Below are 22,528 nucleotides of genomic sequence, written 5' to 3'. Positions count from 1 at the left end.
TTGATTCTTTTTTTAAAGAAAAGGCCAAAATCTTGGGAGACATTTCTAAGAGCTGAGTTCTCACAGTTGTTTCATGTCTTGCCCTACCTCTGGATTAGGTGTTTATAAATAAGAGCAGAGACTACATTTACTCCTCTTCTACCCCTACAATGCCTTCCCAACCACAGACCTTTCCGTTTCTTTAATTGAACGCAACATGTTACAACTGACCCTATTTTTTAAATGCAGTAATTCAGTAAGCAAACAGAAGCAAAGGGAACTGCTTCTCAATCAGTGTCTCTTTCAAGTAAAATGCTTTTCTACAAAAACTGCCTATTATTTACCACAATGGAAAAAGAAGGAAACCTTTGAGGAAAACACTATATTCTGAATGTTTATATAAGTCTTTTGGTTAAAGTACCTCTTAGGGGTAACTAATCAGAGAGGTATAAATATGTATTTATAAAGATAGAGCCCAAAACAATTTGTGACTGGTAATATTTTATATCACTATTTTTATAACAACAAAAAAGCCACCACCACCTAATCATTTTCCTATGATTTAAAGCAGATTGTTATGCATGGTAATAACTAATAATAATAGAGTGCTTTGTATGAAAGAGGCACGGGGCTTAAAGATAGGTATTGTTTGTACCATCATTCTGCACACGAGGAAACAAGGCTTGGGAGGTTGAGTCGTCTGTTTAAAGCACAAAGCTAATAATTGGGGCAACTATAAGATACAAATTCCAGAGCCTATACTCTGAATATGACACACTGCTTACAGCTTTTATGGGCACTAGATTACTTTCTTAAAACAGTCAAAGTCAGACACAAAAGGACAAATACTGTATGATTGCATTACAATGAACCAAACACATTGTGTAACATAATTGTACGATGTATGACTCAAAAGAAAATTTAGAGTTATCCAATACATTTAATTGCGAAATGAATGCTTTCATTCAACCATGTTTTCTTTTTAGTTTTTAGTTGTTTATATTTTCAATTATTAAATGTGCAAAATAAAGTTAAAAATAAATAAATCTTTTTTTTAATCTTAAACTAATTTCCTCTAACACTAATTTCCTCTAATACCGTCGTCTTCCCTTAATATAGCCCCTACAAAGGTATCCCACTCTGTCCCTAAGTCGCCCTCTTCTACCCACCCTCACTCTCCAGGTAGAAGCATCCACTCCAACCAGGCTCATCACTTCACGTCTCTCTACAATGGTCAGAAAGTGGCCAGATGGACGCTAATGCTCCTCTATGCTTATGCAGTCCTGCTCCCCGGAATGAACTCTTGCTGTGCTCAGACTCAGCCAGAAACTTAACTCCTCCCTCTAAGCTTTTCTCTAATTACCGCAATTCTACTCCAATCATTCCTTTGTCCTGTTTCCCTCAGCCTTTACTTGTAAAATTGGAAGCATACTAACAAACTTATTTTGCGATTGTTTTTTAGCTCATTCATTTAATTCTTATCTGCCTAATTAAAGTATAAATCCTTGTTCCTTTTAACATTTAGTACAATCGATCTACCCACAGTAAGTGCTCAATGAGAAAAGAAAAATGAAAAACCAGGCAACTATCCCTTAAACAACTATTCAAAAGCCATGGCGGTGTTCACTGGTAGGCAAGCAGCCATGCTACCACTCCTCTTCCTTTCCCACCTAAGGGGCCCCTCCCAGAGCCACCTGCCTCGCCGGGTTTGCAGTGCACTGGGTTTGAGCCAAGGGAGGTCACCGAGCTCAGGGACTGCATGGACTTGCCATTTCAATTTGGCTTTCTCAAGGCATGGTTCTGGGCTCTCTTCCCTATCTACATTCACCCCAGGAGAAACTGTCTAGTCCCATGGTTTTGAATCCCACCTCTATGCTGGTGACCTTCAAATAAAATCTCCAGCCCACATCCCCACCCTGCACTCCAGACTCTTAGAGTCAACTGCCAATTCAGCATCTCTACCTGGATGCCTCACAAGCACCTCCAACTAACCAGGTCCAAAAGGAATGCCTGCTCCGCCTGCCCCATCCCTAAATCTGCTCTTTCTCTAGTCTTTTATCTCAGTAAATAAAACCATCGTATGTCATCATCTTTGTCACTCACTCTTCTGGACCCCTTATATGAAATCCATCGTCAAGCCTCTCAATTGCACCTCTAAAGTAGAGCTCAAATCTGTTCACTCTCATTTACCTTGACTACCAGCACACCCCTGGAAGCCACCTGCATCTCTCACCTTTTATTATCTCTCACCTTTTATCTCTCTCACCTTTTATCTCTCACCCAATTATTATGATAAAACTGCCCAACTGGTGCCCCACCTAAAAGTCTTGCTATTCCTCCACGGTTTCTCCATTTAGCAGCCAGAGAGATTTTTTAAAATGAAATATCTGACGGTAACACATCTCTACTTAAAACCCTTCCAAGGTTTCCCACTGCTCTTTAAAAAGTCCGAAATCTTTAATTACCAATGATACTGATAAAACAATACTAACTACGTTGGTTAACAATTATAGGTTTTTAATTAAAGCAGATAGTTTCAAGCAATTTACATGTATCATCTCATTTAATCATCACAAAATCCTTGGAGGTGGGTGGTATTCTTACACTTGGACCCTAACACATCAGGGGTGTGCTAGAGTTGGCTCGCATCTGTCTCACAAGAGCTGACTGTTCCTATCTCTTGGATTACACATTCAGTGATGGCATGGTGGCAGTTTGAAATCAGCCATGGAGGATAATTTTTACCACAGAAACTGGCAACCATCTCCCTCAGAAAATCAGTTGTTAAACATTTACCAGCACACCATGGGGTTAGAGCCACCTTCTATACACTTTCCCTACACTTCTTTGTAGCCCTGATCACAAAAATATACTTGATTTTTGCAATTATTCGTTTATTGCCTATTTATCCAACTAGAATATATGCTCCTGAGGGCAAAGACAGTGTACATCTAGTTCACTGCCTTATCTCCAATACCTAGAAGAGTGCCCAGTACAAAATAGATGCTCAATAAATATTAAATAAAGCTAGAACAGGAAAGCTAACCCTCTAGCTTGGAAATGTAACTCTACAGTTCAAAGAATTGAACCCTGAAACAACAGATAGGGAAAAAAGTGTGGTTTGGTCTGGCAAGTTTAGCACTTAGGAAAAAAAAAAAATTAACTTCTTTCAAACTAGCAAAATCGCCATCCATCCTAGAAAGAAAAAGCCTTCTGTTTCACCTGCAGTGAAGATCAGCACCACCAAGATCCTCAGCTGACACCTCTTCTCCAGTCGCTGCTTTAACCTACAAGAAAGATAGAAATCAACAGTGATGCCACACTATTGCAAAATAGGGAAAACAGGGGGTGTGAGGTATACATGGGCACTCTGAACTTCCTGGATGATTTTTCTGTAAACCTACAACTGCTCTAACAAAAAGTTTTAAGATATCATCAGTGACATCTGTCCATCATGAGATAATAAAAATGCTTTCCTAGCATGTGCACCTGCTAACCTGACAATACCTACCACTCTTTCTTCCACAGAGCTGAAGCGCACTGGTTTTCTCAATCGATCCACCCAGCAAACCTTGATAATATTATCTCCAGTCTACAAATGAAGAAACTGAACCTAGAGCCACTAAGGAACTTGCCAATAGCACCTGAGCAAGTGATGGAGCCAGATTTGAATCTAGGAGCTTCTGACCTAAAAGCCCACCTTCTTTCTGCTACATTATGGTGTATCAACACACACGTGAAAGCCTTTGTGTGTCTGCATATGCTGTTCCTACTTCTAGGATCCCTTCTCCCTCTCCCCTACCTGGTAAATTCCTATTTACCTTTTAAGCTGCACCTCAGGTCACCTGTTCTTGTGGCTTTCCCTGACCCATCTAGGGCTCCCCATCATTATTAACACCCCATGATGTTAATACAGCAATGCTAGTTCATCTTGATGCAGGAGCATGCCTCCTTTATCAGCCAATGGCACTTGCCAGACTCTAGGACAGCAATTCTCATGTCTGTCTTCTCTTCTATACTGTGGGTTCCTTAAGTGCCAAACTATGGTTTATTTATCATTAAAGACTCAGTAAATGTGTATCAAGTGAATGCCTTCTTTTCATCTCAATTCATGATTACCTAAGCTGAAAAATTCCAGTTACTGTATCACCATGTGTAATACTCGACTGATATCTGCAACTAAAAATCTCCAGGATTACAAAATATGGCCAAAAAGAAAGAAACCCCAAGTAATAAATTAAGAATGACTTAATTATAGCTTGAAAAATTCTAACAGGAAATGGAAAAATAATTTAGTGATGAATCCACCTTGGTTCCTAAGGAATTGCTTATTGATTCTTACTTCTTTGGGTTGATTAATGTGCTTCTTTTTCTTCAAACAGGAAAAGCTTTTATTAGGATAATGAACACTAATCTAAAATACAGCATAAAAATGACTTATTTCCTATATTAAAAGCTTTGTCTTAAACGAAATATTGTTCCACAGAGAGAGGTAATTAAAATTTTCATCTCCAATTATTCCACCCTCAGAACCAAATACTTGATTCTCTTCATTCCATAAATTTCAGTGGAAAATAGCAGTCCAGACAATAACTAATTATAAGAGGTGTCTGGATATTTAAAATTGTAAAAAGAAATAAACAACAGACATACTGTATTTTCAGGCATCTGACTAAAATAAACTAAAAAAAAAAGGGATTTGTCATCAGCTAGTATTTATTGAACAACCACTACATGCTCAATACTGTGATAGATACAAAGATAAAAGTAAAGAGAACATTAAAATAAGCTCAATATTGTGATAGATGCGAAGAGGATAAAAGAGAACATTTAAAATAAAACAGTTGGTTCTAAGAAACAAGCAGATAAAACAGAAGATAAACAAAAGGCAGGAAAAAAATTTCCTTGAAAAATTTGTCTTTATATACTATCTACTTTTTTTTTTTTTTTTAAAGATTTATTTATTTCTTTAATCCTACCCCCCTCCCCTGCTTGTCTGTTCTTGGTATCTATTTGCTGCGTCTTGTTTCTTTGTCCGCTTCTATTGTGGTCAGCGGCACGGGAAGTGTGGGTGGCACCATTCCTGGGCAGGCTGCTCTTTCTTTTCACGCTGGGCGGCTTTCCTCACGGGCACACTCCTTGCGCGTGGGGCTCCCCTACGTGGGGGACACCCCTGCATGGCAGGGCACTCCTTGCGCGCATCAGCGCTGCGCATGGCCAGCTCCACACGGGTCAAGGAGGCCCGGGGTTTGAACCGCGGACCTCCCATATGGTAGACGGACGCCCTAACCACTGGGCCAAAGTCCGTTTCCCCACTATCTACTTTTTAAAACCACTCAAAGCCACTGAAAGCTATAGCAAATGTACCCTAAACCATCTGTGAAGCCTACATAGCCTTTTCTCAATTTTCAGTAAAAACAAGCATCAGAATTTAGAATTCTCAAACAGATGAAGCTGTTGCCACATTTTCTCCCTCTCTTCAGGCTTCTCCAGCAGCTAAATTGTTTTTCTAAAGGACGTGCTAAATCTGAGTCCACTGAATGGATATAACTATTTCCCTTGAGACAAAATCTCTCTAAAACATTTAACATTATTCCAATATGAAATACTGCCCGTATTCCCAAAAAGAGTCATTATAGCTATTTCCCCTTAGGCAAAATTATCTCACTAAAATATTTAGTATTATTAAGCTGCCTTTATTTCCAAAAGGATGTTTTCAAATTTTAGCCATTTTCTAATGAAAAATAAAGAACAGCCTCTATTATACCAAGGTAAGTTTTCAGTGGGTATTCCTTTCATTAAGCAATGAAAGCTATCTTGTAGCTCTGGAGAAAAAGTAATAAGTAATAAAAAGTAATAATGAACATTGCAAGTTTTTTGAATAATGCCTGAGACTTTTGAAATGACACATTTGAAATGGCAACCTGTCGGTCTTACCTGATCCTCGATAAAGTCATTAAAATTAACACAATGATTCTAGAAATACTTAATTTCAAAACATAAGCTCTTTTTAATACATTCTTTTTATAAGCTTTTATTAGCATTCCAAAGCCAAAGATACACTTTTTGACAGACTTGAAGCAAAAAAAAAATTTTTTAATTAAGACACAATTCACAGATCATAAAATCCACCAGTTAAGGTATACAATTCAGTGATTTTCATTATTTTCACAAGGTTATGCGAACATCACCACCACCTAATATCAGAATATTTCATTACTTCAAAAAAGAAACTCCATAACCATTAGCTCACTCCCCAAATTCCTCCTCCCTTCCAACCCCTGGCAACCACTAATCCACTTTCTTTTTCTATGAATTTGCCTATTCTAGACATTTCATATGAATGGAATCATAAAAATATGTGTCCTTTTATGTCTGGCTTCTTTCTTAATATAATGTTTTCAAGGTTCATCAATGTTGTAACATGTATCAGAACATCATTCCTTTTTATGGCCAAATAATATTCCATTGTATAAATAAATCATATTTTATCCATTCATTGGGTGATGGGCATTTGGACTGTTTCTGCTTTGGACTATTATGAATAATGGGGCCATGAACATTTGTGTGCAAGGTTTTGTGTGGACATAAACGTTTTCATATGGAGTTGCTGAATTGTATGGTAACTCTGAGTTAAACATTTTGAAAAACTGCCAAACTGTCCAAAGCCTATTTTTATACTTGCTAGTAACATGTGAGGGTTCCAACTTCCCACTTCCTCACTTCTCACTATTGTGTATCTGTCTGATTACAGTTATTCTAGTGGGTGTGAAATACCTCACTGTGATTCTGATTTGCATTTCCCTAATGACTTATGATGATGAACATCTTTGCATATGCCATTTTTATTATCTTCTTTGGAGAAATGTCAATTCAGATCTTTGACAAATTTTTTATTGGGTTACTTGTCTTTTTATTATTGAGTTCTAAAACTTCTTTATACATTTGAGATACAAGCATCTTCAGACATGATTTGCAATATTTTCCCTTATTCTGTGGGTTGTCTTTCCACTTTCTTAATAGTGTACATCATCCTGAAGTACAAATTCTTAATACTGATATAAAGTCAAATTTATTTTTAATTTTGCCACATGTGCTTTTAAAGTCATATCTAAGAAGACTTTGCCTAATCCAAAATCACTAAGACAGACTCCGCTGTTTTCTTCTAAGAGATAAATAAATTTGATCTGTTACATTTAGGTCTAGAATCCATTTTAAGTTAATTTTGGTGTATGTTGTAAGGAAAGGGTCCAGCATTCTTTTACATGTACATATCCAGTTGTCCCAGAATCATTTGTTGAAAGGACTAATTTTTCCCATTGAATGGTCTTAGTTGAAGAAATGAACTTTTACTTGTTTTTTCTTCTACTTTATCTGTACTATTTTTTCACTCAAGGTCAATCACAAATTGATAGAAGATTAAGTGAAAACAGCAAGATTCCTACAATTAAGGTATTAACTTTTATGTAAAGTGGGGGGGAATATATTTGTAGCTTGTATATGCATAAACAAACTCTAGAAAAGATATGATAAACACTGTTTAAATGTAGGGGAGAGTAAACAGGGTGGGAGAGAAACTTTTGACTTATAAGCCTTGTGAATGCATTACCTATTCAAAGGCTAAAATTTTAATAAATAAAACATGAGAACAAATGAGATAGAATAACTACAAGAGGTTTCTCAAATTGCTAATGTTAGCAACCTAAGGAATCAAGGGCAGCACCAGCTACACAATTCGTAGGTCCCAGTACAAAATGAAAATGTGGGGCCTTGTTCAAAAAGCAAGAAAAAAGTACCATCAAAGGTATTAAAATATAAAATATTTCCTTTCTTTGGCAGCTCTGTGACTTGCCATGGTGTTTTTTATTTGATGGTAATTTCTCAGGCTTGGAATATCCCCTTTCCAGGCATCTTAGCTTCCAACGGGCCCATCACCCCAACACATGACCTCCAAAGGATTGCACCCTCCACGCCAGGAGTTACCTGTCACTCTGATGACTGGATTACGTCACCCTAGCCTCATCCTCACCTCCTCTCTGGTCAAATCCACTCACTGAATTTCAGCAATGCATTCATTACTTTGTCAAGCTTAATGTCACAACATGATAACTAGACTTCAAAAATGCTAGAGAGGTCCTTGGGCCCAGGCCCTGCTGGTGGGGGTGGTGAGGCACCTTGGGGTCAGGTTCCTGCTCACGTGGAGCCTGGATTCGGGTAACCTTGAGGTGACGGTGCCTCTAACAGTGGCAGTTAAAAGATGCCAGGAAAAACGGTGCTGGTCAGAATTTCACTCACAGGCTGCTGGAAATCATACACACTGGACACACTGAAGATGAAAGAGTGTGTTATACAAGTGAGAGCTACCATCACATTGAGAGCATGGAGATAGGGAACGGCAGAGAGGGGGACTTTCAGAGGAACAGGAACACAGGAGACTATTAATACAAAATTGCTGGAAAGAATTCAGAACCCTTTAGCCACCTTATTTCCCTGGAGAAGGTATTATCGACTGGGCTGGAACAACTGTGTGATCATCCTGGCCGAGTGTCGGCTGCTCCAGTGGCAATACTGTTGTTGACTGGTAAGAATATTTTCAACCTGAGGTTTGTGACGACAATCTCCACAGGTGGCTTAAAAGACACAATGTGCTCTTGGCAGTGTGTTTAGTGAACCACACGAGCCTGAAGAACTGCCTGCAAGAAGCAGGCCAAAGACAAATAACTCAATCCGAGAGACAGAGTAAACGCAATCATACTCTCCAGCAGCCCTAAGGGTTGAAAGATGAACACGTCATTCAAGAGCCCCTTGCAACAAAAGCACTGACTAACCAAGACTGGTAGACTCATCCAGGGAACTTTTACAAAACAGAATATTTCTGAACGATTTGCTAGTTTTTGTTGTTGCTTGTGGCAGTGGGAGTGAGCACTGAAATTAATGTCATCCATTGTTATGTTATTTTTGACATTTTAATATTTGACAATACAGGATATGAGTGTGCTCTTATCACTTCTGAAGAAATGATGCCTGTATATGTCAAGGGGAGTTGCTAGAAATTTGAGATGATCCCCACTTACAACTTCAACCAAGGGAAGCTTTGTGGTAAGCCATGGCCAGATCTGCCACACAGAAAATTTGACTCCTCATTTTGAAACAGGAAATAAAACTAGGTTGAATATCTAGTATAACAACAAATTATGATCCAGATGTCAGGTCTGGATGATCTGGGCTGAGTTACCTATCCTCTGCCACCTCTCCCATCCTAAAATGGTATGAATGGAAATGAGCCCACCACTGGCTCTGGCCTGGTCAGTTCCTTCCTCACTCTGGGTTGAAGAGATCTTGAAACACTGGACTCCTCACTGTAAGGGGAAGGATAGGACTAGGGAGCTCCGTACTTGAACAGTGATGTATCCCCGATCTCCAAGGCATCATCTGCATTATTTGCCATTTGAAACATAGCAAAGCCTACAGCAAATACTGGACAAGCTCTTGCCATCTATGACTAACCTGCATGCCACTCTGTCATTTTGTTTTCCAAAGGCCTTCTAATAAAATAAGATGCTTTTGGGGGAATGGAAAAAAAAAAGCTAAAGAGGTTTGGGTAAAGATAGCTCATTACTACACCGTGCAAAAAAAAATGTCCCATTATACAACTAAAATCCAGGAAGAAAATCAAAGAAATCATAATTTTTTTCTTAAAAAGCATGAAAGTTTGACTAAGAATATATATTTTCTCAATTTCTTAGTGCTTGGTAACAAGTTACCACAAACTTCGTGGCTATAAACAACAGATGTTTGTTTTCTCACAGTTTTGGAGGCCAGAAGTCCAGGGCAATGCTCCTTCTGAAGGCTCCAGGACAGAATCCTTCCTGGCCTCTTCCAGTTTCTGAGAACTCCTCGCTTTCCTTGACTTGTTGCACCATAACTCCAATTTCTGCCTCCCTCTTCACACTGCCTTCTTCCGTGTATCCCTCTGTACTCTATTCTTCTTGTAAGGACAGCAGTCACTAGATTTAAGGACCCCCTAATCCAGATGATTTCATCTTGAGATCTTTATCTTAATTACATCGATGAAGAGCCTGCTTTCAAATAAGGTCACATTCTCAGGTTCTGGGTAGAAGTAAATTTTCAGGGGAAAATATTCAATCCACCACAATCCATCCTCTGGCCCCCCCAAAATTCACATGCATCCCACATGCAAAATACATTCACCCTGTGCCAACATCTCCCAAAGTTTTAATCCATTCTAGCATTAACTCTAAATCAAAAATTTCATCTAAACATCATCAACCCAAGAAATCCCATGTCTCATCATCTAAAGCAACTAAATCAGGTAGAAGCAAAACTCTCAGTGAGCTCAATCCTGGGGCAAAATTCCTCTCCATCTGTGGACCTAGGAAACAAGTTGTCTGCTTCCAAAAGACAATGATAGTGCAGGCATAGGATAAACATTCGTATTCCAAAAGGGATAAATTGGAAGAAATGAAGGGGTCAGCGTCCCAAGTAAGTCCAAAACTCAGCTGGGTAAAGTCTATTAGATTTCAAGGCAATTCTACAGAGGAAGAATAGTCTCTTTAACAAATGGTGCCAGAATTGGACATCCACATACAAAAAACTGAATCTAGACACAGGACTTACTCTTTTCACAAAAAATCAACTCAAAATGTATCACAGACCTGAAAGTAAAATACAAAACAATGAAACTTCTAGAAAGTTACATAGGAGAAAATCTAGGTGAACTTGGATTTCACATTGACTTTTTAAATTAAAACAAAAACAAAAAGAGGAGGGGAGGGGAGGGAAAACGTAGGGAGAGGAGAGATGAGACATCAAACCATGAAAAAACATAGGAACCTTAAATGCATACTGCTAAGTGAAAGAAACCAGTCTAAAAAGGCTACGAATTGTATGATTCCAACCTAAAACTGCTCTGAAAAATAAAATCTATTAAGAAAAGAAAAGGGAAAAAAGCATGATATGTTAAGCTGTACTTTAGAATCTATATTCACCAGAATCTAAATGTGTTTGACCAGATTAAATCACCTATCTCTAGGGTAAAAGTTCCCATAGTCTTCAGGTTTCCTGTGCTCAGTGAGGTAAGTTAGATGTTTAATTTCAGCATCTGCGCTTCTTCAGGTATGAAAGAAAATCTGGGCCCATGACTGACAGAAAACCCAAGACACTGCTGAACTGTCCACTTGCTTTAAAATTTCCCCTTCCTTATTTAACAACATCACACCATAGTTATGAAGGTAAAAGATCAAAATTTAAGGATTATTATATAGCTCTACCAGTAATTGTTCTCAAAACTAGGAACAGTGACCTCACCAAACTGAAAGCCTATTTTTCTGTCAAACAGATCAGCATAGAATGTTCTACATCACAAGTCAAGAGGTTAGTTCTTACCAAGGGGGGGCCTGCCAAGAAAATGGTACCCTGTTTGCGTACGATGATGTTTTCATCAGCCATTGCAGGCACATAAGCGCCTCCCGCCGTACAGGAGCCCATGACGACCGCTATCTGAAATCCAAGCACACAACAAACCCATGAGGTACAGACAAAATAAGGAACTATAGAATCTTTGGCTCTATAATTCCACAAATGCTTCATTAACTAGGGGAAATTACTAGCTGGTCCCGGGACTTCATTTTTAAAACGGAGTCCACTAAACGTGGAAACATTTCTTAACTTACTTTATCAAAGCATTTTGAAGGGCTTATGTCACACTTTTACAAAGTTTATGGATAATCTGTCACTGTCAGAGAAAAAACTGGGCTGATTAGACCATTAGCCTGAGCCACCAACAGAGAAACAAAACCTACAATAGATCTATAATTTAGAAAAACTGTATTAAAAGAAAAAGTCTTAAAAGTTAAAAATCTAAGAAAAATAAGGTTTATAAACAATTGCCACTTACCTCACAGGAATAATTATCCAAATGAGTGTTAATTCTTTGCATCATCCTGAATATGATACTTTCTAAATTTAAATTAAGGTTACCATTAGGGTTAAAAATCTTGCTCAAAAGAAAATTGAACGTGTTGAAACCAGGTGATGAATACATGGGGATTCACAGTACTATTATTCTCTACTTTTGCCTATGCTTCAAATTTCCCATAATAAAAATATTTTTAAGAATTCTTGTTCAGGAGAGAAGCAGGGCAAGATGGCACCTGAGTGAGTGCACCTTACGGTCTCTCCTGCGAAGAGGCGGCCGAGTGGGGTTGCAGTCTTGCCAGAGAGGGCTGTCTTAGGGGCTTGCAGGGCAGAGGGTGGACATCGATTTGGAGAGACAGTGGCAGAGGTGGTGCTTGCTAAAGGTAGAATTGCGGCTTACAAGTGCAGAGGTCCGAAGCTGTGGGCTGGCAGGACCCCCCTGGGGCTGGCAGCCGGGGTGTTTCCTGAGAACGGTCAGTTGTGCGGTGGCGTTCCTGGGCCCCGTGGTCCCCGGATGCGTGGTCCCCAGGTCAGTGTCCCCTTAGCCCCCATAGCCCGTGTTCCACGGACCTACATGCCCTGGGTCTGCTGAGTCCCGGACTTCCCTTTCCCAAGTCCAGAGCTCCCGGAGGTCCCGGATTGCCTTAGCCCTCTGGTTTTGGACTGACTCTGTGGGTGGGAGGGATTTGGTGGGGGGTGCAGTAGGGAAGCCTGGCTACTGCGGGTTCGATTTTCTGGTGTTTCTCCCCGCTTTTTCTTTTCTTGCGCTTGGAGGAGCATACGGGCTGGCTTGGGGAGAACTGGGAAGAGAGGAGTGGCGAATGTGCTGAGAAAGCCCGATTCACCTAAATACCCTGGGATAGGAAACTTGTCCTGGGAGAAGGTGGAGTCAGAAAATCAGTAAGCCTTCTCATAGCATACCTAAAGGAGAGGGACTGTAGGAGCTGCTTTCAAGCCTCCAATAGCATACTTGGGGTTCCTGGTGAGGTGTGGGTGCTCTCTCCCTGGAAATTAAGAGCACTGTTTTCCATTAGGAGCTGATTCAACAAGGACCCACTTGAGTCTCCTACCGGACCTCTCAGGCAGCTTTCCTGCTGCCTGGGAGAGAGGGAAGTGAGGAAGGGAGAAAAGAGGGAATGTCAGATCCCTAAGCGTGTTATTTAACTACAAACAGGATTCCTTGCTTGAAACTTTCCCTAGTATTTGGTTGGTTTTTCCTTGTTTTTCCTTCATCTTTATTCCCCCAAAGCCCTTTTTTCTTTCTTTTTTCTTTTTCTTTTTCTTGCTTACTTCCCCATGCCCTTTTGTCCCTTTTTTTTCTTTCTTTCTTTCTTTCTCTGCTTTCTTATTCTTCTTACATTAGGTGCTGCAGGGAGAGCTTCACATTTGCTGTACTTCCTCATCCTCCACTTACTCTTTTCTGTGTGTATTGATTTTGGTCACCAACACTATTCCCCTTCCTTGACATCTTTCTATCCTCCATCGTTGATTGTTTCTCTTACATTATACCTCTCTTTGTTAGCCCCCCCTATTTTTTTTACTTTTTATTACTAATACCTTTGTTCTGTTTACTGTTGTATATTCACTCTTTATATTATTGTCCTCTCTTTTCTCTTTCCCACTCTCCTGAACACACAGGCCTTTTTATTAAAAAAAAAAAGATTTATTTATTTATTTATTTCTCTCCCCTTCTCCCCCATACCCGGCCCCAGTTGTCTGTTCTCTGTGTCTATTTACTGCGTCGTCTTTGTCCGCTTCTGTTGTTGTCAGTGGCACAGGAATTTGTGTTTCTTTTCATTGCATCATCTTGCTGTGTCAGTTCTCTGTGTGGGCAGCACCATTCCTGGGCAGGCTGCACTTTCTTTCGCGCTGGGCGGCTCTCCTTACGGGGTGCATTCCTTGTGCATGGGGCTCCCCTATGTGGGGGACACCCCTGCGTGGCAGGGCACTCCTTGCATGCATCAGTGCTGCGCATGGGCCAGCTCCACACGGGTCAAGGAGGCCCAGGGTTTGAACCGCAGATGTTCCATGTGGTAGACGGATGCCCTAACCACTGGGCCAAGTCTGCTTCCCCCACACACAGGCCTTTTAATTCACACTGTATTCCTCCCCATATTCAGATTTTTACGTACTCTACTTTTCTTACTATTATAACTCTACATACCTTATATGAGTCTAAAATCCATTCTCCTATATCTCACATGGTTCCTCTGTTAATATTTACTATCAATACTAGTACTATTCATTTTCTTTTCTTACTCCTTATGCTTTCTCTGGCCCTAATATTTTCCTTCAAGTTAACTTAGCCAACAACAAGGAAATAGAATAAGAAGAACAAAGTGACAGAGAAGACTTAACACGCATGCAAAAACGACAACTAATTAAACTCCAAACTAGACAAAGAAGCTAAGCAACTTACTAAACCAGTCAAGATAAAATGATGATCAGACAGCAACAAAAAACTACAAACCAAACCAATAATCAGGAAAACATGCCCCAACCCAATGAACAAGCTAAAAACCAGAAAGAGGAGCAGAACATCGAACGAGTAATTAAAGATCTCAAGACATATATTAGGGACCAATTTGATGAGGTGAAAGAAGAGATTAAGAATATGAAGAAAACAACTGGAGAGAATACAGAAGAAATTGCAATCATACACAAAAATATAATAGATATGATGGTGATGAACGGCACAATTCAAGAAATCGAAAATACACTCTCAGCAAATAACAGCAGACTCGAAGAGGCAGAGGAGAGATTAAGTGATGTGGAAGACAGTACATCTGCAATCAAACAGATAGTAGAACTGGTCGATAAAAACATAGAAAAAATCCAGCAGTGGCTTAGGGACCTGAATGACGATGCAAAACATGCAAACATACGTATTATAGGCATTCCAGAAGGAGAAGAGAAGGGAAAGGGAACAGAAAGGGTGTTGGAGGAAATAATGGCTGAAAACTTCCCAAACCTATTGAGGGAGATGGATGTACATGTCCAGGAAGCATAATACACCCAAAACAGCATAAATCCCAACAAGCCTACCCCAAGACACATACTTGTCAAGTTATCCAACGCTCAAGACAAAGAGAAAATACTAAAAGCAGCAAGAGAAAAGAGAACCATCACAATCAAAGGAGGCTCCATAAGATTAAGTGCTGATTGCTCATCTGAAACCATGGAGGCAAGAAGATAGCGGTATGACATAGTCAAGGTACTAAAAGAAAAAAACGTCCAACCAACAATACTCTATCCAGCAAAGTTAGCATTCAAAAATGATGGAGAGTTCAAAATATTCACAGATAAACAGAAACTAAGAGAGTATGCTAACAAGAATCCTGCCCTTCAAGAAATACTAAAGGGAATTCTGCAGGAAGAAAGAAAGAAACAAGAGAGACAGAGTTGGAGGAGAGTGTAAGAGCAACTAAAAAGACAAAAACAGAGAAAGAAAATCAAACAGAATATGACAAACACAAATCCAAAGAAAATATGGCTAATATAAGTAATTCCTTGAAAGTAACAACACTGAATGTCAATGGATTAAACTCACCTGTCAAGAGACTCAGACTGGAAGATGGGATAAGAAAATATGACCCATCTATATGCCATCTACAAGAAACACATCTTAGACCCAGGGATTCAAAGAGGTTGAAAGTGAAAGGTTGGGGAAGCGGACTTGGCCCAATGGATAGGGCATCCGTCTACCACATGGGAGGTCCACAGTTCAAACCCTGGGCCTCCTTGACCCATGTGGAGCTGGCCCACAGGCAGTGCTGATGTGCACAAGGAGTGCCGTGCCAAGCAGGAGTGCCCCCCGCATAGGGGAGCCACACACGCAAGGAGTGCACCCCATAAGGAGAGCCGCCCAGTGTGAAAGAAAGCGCAGCTGCCCAAGAATGGCGCTGCACACACAGAGAGCTGACACAGCAAGAGGACGCAACAAAAAGAAACACAGATTCCCGTGCCGCTGACAACAACAGAAGCGGACAAAGAAGAACACACAGCAAATGGACACAGAGAACAGACAACTGGGGGGGGGGGGGTGCAGGAAGGCGAGAGAAATAAATAAAAATAAATCTTAAAAAAAAAAAAGAAAGTGACAGGTTGGAAAACAATCTTACAAGCAAACAATAACCAAAAAAGAGCAGGAGTAGCTATATTAATATCAGACAAAATAGACTTTAAATGCAAAACAATTGTGAGAGACAAAGATGGACACTACGTATTAGTGAAAGAAGAAAGAAGAAAGAACAACCATAAACATTTATACTCCTAACAAGGGCGCCTCCAAATACGTAAGGCAAACACTGGAAAAACTAAGAGAAGGAATAGATGCCTCTACAATGATAGTGGGGTACTTTAATACACCATTATCAACTTTGGACAGAACATCTCAAAAGAGAATCAATAAAGAAACAAAGACTTTGAACAATATATTAGAGGAGCTGGACCTAATAGTCATATACAGAACATTATACCCAAATACAGCAGGATATGCATTCTTCTCAAGTGCACACAGATCATTTTCCAGGACAGATCACATGCTAGGCCACAGAAAAAGTCTCAATGAATTCAGAAAGATAGAAATCATACAAAATAATTTCTCTGACCACAGTGGAGTGAAGCTGGAAATCTGCAAGGGCCAGAGACCCAGATTTGGCACCAAGATTTGGAAGTTAAACAACACACTTTTAGAAAAACAGTGGGGGGAAACGGACTTTGGCCCAGTGGTTAGGGCGTCCATCTACCACATGTGAGGTCCGCGGTTCAAACCCTGGGCCTCCTTGACCCGTGTGGAGCTGGCCCATGCGCAGCGCTGATGCATGCAGGAGTGCCGTGCCACACAGGGGTGTCCCCCACGTAGGGGAGCCCCACGCGCAAGGAGTGCACCCGTAAGGAGAGCCGCCCAGCGGGAAAGTGCAGCCTGCCGAGGAATGGCGCCGCCCACACTTCCTGTGCCACTGATGACAACAGAAGCGGACAAAGAAACAAGACGCAGCAAAAAGACACAGAAAACAGACAACTGGGGGGAATTAAATAAATAAAAAGAAATCTTTAAAAAAAAAGAAAAAGAAAAACAGTGGGTCAAGGAGGAAATCTCAAAAGAAATTAATAACTACCTTGAAACTAATGAAAATGATAACACAACATATCCAAACTTATGGGATGCAGCAAAAGCAGTACTGAGAGGGAAATTTATAGCCATATATTCATACATCAAAAAAGAAGAGCTAAAATTGAAGAACTAAACGCACACTTAGAGGAATTAGTTAAAAAAACAACAAACTAACCGCAAAGGAAGAAGAAAGAAGAAATAACAAAGATCAGAGCAGAACTAAATGAAATAGAAAATAAGAAAGCACTTGAAAAAATAAATAAAACCAAGAGCTGGTTCTTTGAGAAAATCAATAAAATTAACAAACCCTTAGCTAGAGTAACAAAGAAAAAAAGAGAGAAGATGCAAATACACAAAATAAAAAATGAGAAAGGAGATATCACCACTGATCCCACAGAAATAAAGACTATCATAAGAGGATACTTTAAAAAACTATATTCCAACAAAAACAATTTAGAGGAAATGGACAAATTCCTAGAAACACATAAGCAGCCTACATTGACAAAAGAAGTTGACAATCTCAACAAACCAGTCACAAGTAAAGAGATATAATCAGTCATTAAAAATCTCCCAACTAAAAAGAGCCCTGGGCCAGACAGCTTCACAGGTGAATTCTACAAAACATTCCAGAAAGAACTAACACCAATCTTGCTTAAACTCTTCCAAAAAACTGAAACAAAAGGAACACTGCCTAACTCATTCTATAATGCCAACATTACTCTAGTACCAAAGCCAAACAAAGATACCACAAGAAAGGAAAATTACAAACTAATCTCCCTAATGAACCTTGACACAAAATTTCCCAACAAAATACTTGCTAATCGTATTCAACAACACATTAAACAAATTATACACCATGACAAGTGGGGTTCATTCCTAGTATGCAAGGATGGTTCAACATAAGAAAATCAATTAATGTAATACACCACATAAACAGATTGAAGGGAAAAAATCACATGATCTTATCTATAGATCAGAAAAAGCATTTGACAAAATACAGCACCCTTTCTTGATAAAAACACTGCAAAAGATTGGAATACAAGGAAACTTTCTGAACATGATAAAGAGTATATATGAAAAACCCACAGCGAACATCATTTACAATGGTGAAATCCTAAAATCTTTCCCTCTAAGATCAGGAACAAGACAAGGATGCCCACTATCACCCCTTCTATTTAACATAGTCTTAGAAGTACTTGCTCGAGCAAGAACCAGACATAAAAGGCATCCAAATTGGAAAGGAAGAAGTCAAAATTTCACTATTTGCAGATGGTATGATCCTATACATAGAAAACCCTGAGAAGTCTACAACAAAGCTTCTAGAATTTATAAATGAGTTCAGTAAAGTCGCAGGTTACAAGATAAATGCCCAAAAATCAGTAGCATTTCTGTACACCAATAATGAGCAATCTGAGGAAATTAGTAAATTAAAAAATCAAGTACCTAGGAATAAATTTAACTAAAGATGTAAAAGACTTATACACAGAAAACTACACAACACTGTTCAAGGAAATCAAAGAAGACTTAAATAAATGGAAGAATGTTCCCTGGTCATGGATAGGAACACTAAATATTATTAAGATGCCTGTCCTGTCAAAACTGATCTACACATTCAATGTAATCCCAATAAAAATCAACACATCATTCTTTAATGAACTAGAGAAACTAACTATGAAAATTTGGAAAGGAAAGAGGTCCCGAATAGCCAAAGACATAATGAAAAAGAAAAATGAAATTGGAGGAATCACACTGCCTGACTTCAAAACATACTACAAAACTACAGTAGTGAAAACAGCATAGTATTGACACAAGGATCGACATATTGACCAATGGGACCGAATTAAGAGTTCTGACATAGATCCTCATATATACAGCCATATGGTATGTGACAAGGCCACCAAACCCTCTCAAATGGGAGAGAATGGCCTCTTCAACAAATGGTACCTGGAGAACTGGATATCTATATGTAAAAGAATGAAAGAGGATTACCAACTTATATATTATACAAAAATCAACTCAAGATGGATCAAAGACCTAAATATAAGACCCCAGACCATAAGGACCTTAGAAAGCAAAGTAGGGAAGCATCTACAGGACCTCGTAACAGGAAATGGCTTCATGGACTTCACACCAAAAGCGCTACCAGCAAAAGAACAAATAGAGGGAAGTGGACTTGGCCCAGTGGTTAGGTCGTCCGTCTACCACATGGGAGGTCTGCGGTTCAAAACCTGGGCCTCCTTGACCCATGTGCAGCTGGCCCATGTGCAGTGCTGATGCACGCAAGGAGTGCCCTGCCATGCAGGGGTGTCTCCCGCATAGAGAAGCCCCACACGCAAGGAGTGTGCCCTGTAAGGAGAGCTGCCCAGCGCGAAAGAAAGTGCAGCCTGCCCAGGAATGGTGCCGCACACACGGAGAACTGACACAGCAAGATGACGCAACAAAAAGAAACACAGATTCCTGTGCCGCTGACAATAACAGAAGCAGACAAAGAAGAAGATGCAGCAAATAGACACAGAGAACAGACTACAGGGGCAGGCGGGGAGAAGGGGAGATAAATAAATAAATAAATCTTTTTTAAAAAAAGAACAAATAGATCAATGGGGCCTCCTCAAAATTAAAGGCTTCTGCACATCAAAAGAGTTTGTCAGGAAAGTGAAAAGAGAGCCTACACAATGGGAGAAAATATTTGGTAACCCTATATCTGATAGGAGACTTATATCTTGCATATATAAAGAACTCCTGTATCTTGAAAATAAAAAGATAAACAGCCCATTTAAAAAATGAGAAAAAGATTTGAACAGACACTTCTCCAAAGATGATATACAAATGGCTAAAAAACACATGAAAAAATGCTCAAAATCCCTAGCTATTAGGAAAATGCAAATCAAAACAATGAGATACCATCTTATACCCATAAGACTGGCAGCTATCAAAAAATCAGAAGACTGCAACTGTTGGAGAGGATGTGGAGGAATGGGAACACTCATCCACTGTTGGTGGGAATGCAGGATTCAGCCATTCTGGAGGACAGTTTGGCGGTTTCTCAAAAAATTAGCTATAGATTTGCCATATGACCCAGCAATTCCACTGCTGGGTATATACCCAGAAGATCTGAAAACAAAGACACAAACTGATATATGCATACCAATGTCCATAGCAGCATTGTTCACTATTGCCAAAAGTTGGAATCAACCCAAATGCCCATCATCAACAGATGAATGGATAAATAAAATGTGGTATATACATACAACGGAATACTACTCAGCTATAAGAACAAATACTCCACAAACACATGTGATAACATGATGAATTATGTTGAGTGAAGCAACCCAGGCATTGAAGGACAAATACTACATGACCTCTATGATATGAAATAAGTAAACCAAGCTGTCTCAGAGAGGTAGAGACTGGATGATAAACTTTAAGGTAGTTGGAGGGTAGAGGAAGGTTGTGAGCTGACAGCTACTTGAGTGAAATCTACGATAAGCTGGAGGTAAGTATTTGTACAGGGAAGGGATAAAATGGGGGCATAGGGATAACTTAGGGTGGGGCTACATGGGCTTTAGGGGCACTAGGGATGGGAGGATGGGTCAGGTTGCCCAAGAAATTGGGGAAAGGATAAGGGGAACATTTGATCATGGGAGATTGTCAGATATGTGGTTGAAATTGTGGTGCAGAGAAAACTCTTTTGAGAATGTAATATGGAAGGTTGCCTGTTTGGGATGCTTGGGGGGGGGGCACATCTGATACAGGGCAAGCTTCTGGGGAGTGTGTGAGTGCTCATTTTGTCATAGTGGATTATATCATTGGGTGGAGACCTATACAATGAGAGTGAAGGTATACCCACATCCTGGGGAGGACTGATATTCTCAGAGGGAATTGCATCTCTTGAGAGAATCAGTGGCTCCCAATGGATTAGGGCAGTCAAGTATGTGAAGCCCTCAACAGTTTTGCAAGTATCTCTGAATATGGTCCCTCAAGTAATGAAGATTGTCATGGTGGGCCCTGAGGGGAGGGGGAAAGAGGTGTTGAATACATGGAATCAGGGTAACTGTGGGGCAATGGAAGTGTTCCACAGGATCACACCATGATGGATATAGGTCATGTTAAATTACAACAAAAATTTATAAAAGTCTATAGGCTAAAATGTAAACCATAATGTAAAACATAAGATTACTAAAAATTTAGAAAATTGTATAGTCTAAAATATAAACTATGATGTAAACCCAAATGGAACCATGTTTGAAAGCTATCATTTCAATATCTGTACATTAGCTGCAGCAAATATAATATGAACAAGTAAAAAGATCATTGTTGGGGAAGGGACAAAGGGTTTGATGTTGGATATGTGGGAGTACCATATACTGTACATGTGAATTACTGTGACCTAAAACTCATGTCAAGAGAAACTTAATAATAAGGAAAAAAAAAAAAAAAAAAGGTAGACACTGAGGAAGAAATAGAAGAAACTGCCTTGCCACTGAACATACAGGGCAACCCCTGTAGCAGTGATGAAAGGCAATATGTCAAAAACAAAGCTTTTTCATTTCTTCATTTCTTTGATACCCCAATTTATTTTTCCTTTATATAATTTTTCTAAATTTCTATGTATTCTATATCTAACCTTTAAACCCATCACTATATTCCATTTTTCTATTAATGGAACCTGGCAATATATTGGGTTTCCTTTTTGAAGAAGTTTTGGACTACAGAGAGGTTCAACTATGGTGGGGGAGGAGCACTTGTGTGGGGTGTCATTAGTGGCGGGAATGGTTGGGAGGGAGTTCTCCAGGGCATATGTACAGGGTACATAGAAAGGTTTGGATATTTTCATAGTGGTTTCAGTTGGAAACGACAGATGAGAGAGTGTTGACTTCCTGACCAGGGGAGCTCTATCACATTCCCCAATGGAACAACAATTCCCCAAGTACAATGGCAAAGACCAATAAAGATGGATGGTCCAACAATGAGCCCTTGATACTGATGGCTCCGATTATGAACCTGTATGCCTAAAATACGAACTAGGCCTATAGCTGTGGGGTGCATAAGAGTTACCTCCTGCGAACCTCCATGTTGCTCAAATGTGGTCACTCTCTAAGCCAAACTCAGCATGTAGAGCATTGCCTTCCCCCTAGCATGGGACATGACTCCCAGGGATGAGCCTACCTGGCACCGAGGGATTACTACCAAGCAACAAAAAGTAACTACAAAAAGACCATGAACAAAGAGGTCAACTCAGACCAGCAGAATATCTCAGCCTACATGTAATATCGGGTGTTAAAAACAGCATTTTGACCTTCAATAAAAGGGGGAAATGGAAAGGATAAATGAGTTTTATATGGCTATGAGTCTCCAAAAAAGAGTCGTGAGGTCATCAGGGGGTGATGCTTATGCATGCCTCAGCAGGGTACCAGAGACAACCAAGGTAGATGGAAACCCAAGTGCTGGTTCTCCTGAGGGCTGCAGCAACCCACAGGTTCTATGGCCAAGGCAGAC

General features: G+C 39.8%; 1 protein-coding gene across 3 annotated transcripts in view; it reads right to left on the bottom strand.

Annotated features, from left to right (window-relative positions):
• The window catches only part of MCCC2 (methylcrotonyl-CoA carboxylase subunit 2), a 96,833-nt gene that overhangs the window by 30,888 nt on the left and 43,417 nt on the right, over positions 1–22,528 (bottom strand). For all 3 annotated transcript variants that reach the window (XM_058309965.2, XM_004465628.4, XM_023590892.3), the window contains exons 7-8: positions 11,386–11,499; positions 3,202–3,266 (exon numbers count right to left, since the gene is read on the bottom strand). In XM_058309965.2, the coding sequence (XP_058165948.1) occupies positions 3,202–3,266; positions 11,386–11,499 (179 nt within the window). The remainder of the gene's footprint in view (positions 1–3,201; positions 3,267–11,385; positions 11,500–22,528) is intronic.

This window comes from Dasypus novemcinctus, chromosome 2, assembly GCF_030445035.2.
Source record: "Dasypus novemcinctus isolate mDasNov1 chromosome 2, mDasNov1.1.hap2, whole genome shotgun sequence".
NCBI classification, from domain to species: domain Eukaryota; kingdom Metazoa; phylum Chordata; class Mammalia; order Cingulata; family Dasypodidae; genus Dasypus; species Dasypus novemcinctus.
Note: the sequence above shows the minus strand (reverse complement) of the source record. Positions and strands in the feature narration are given on the sequence as shown.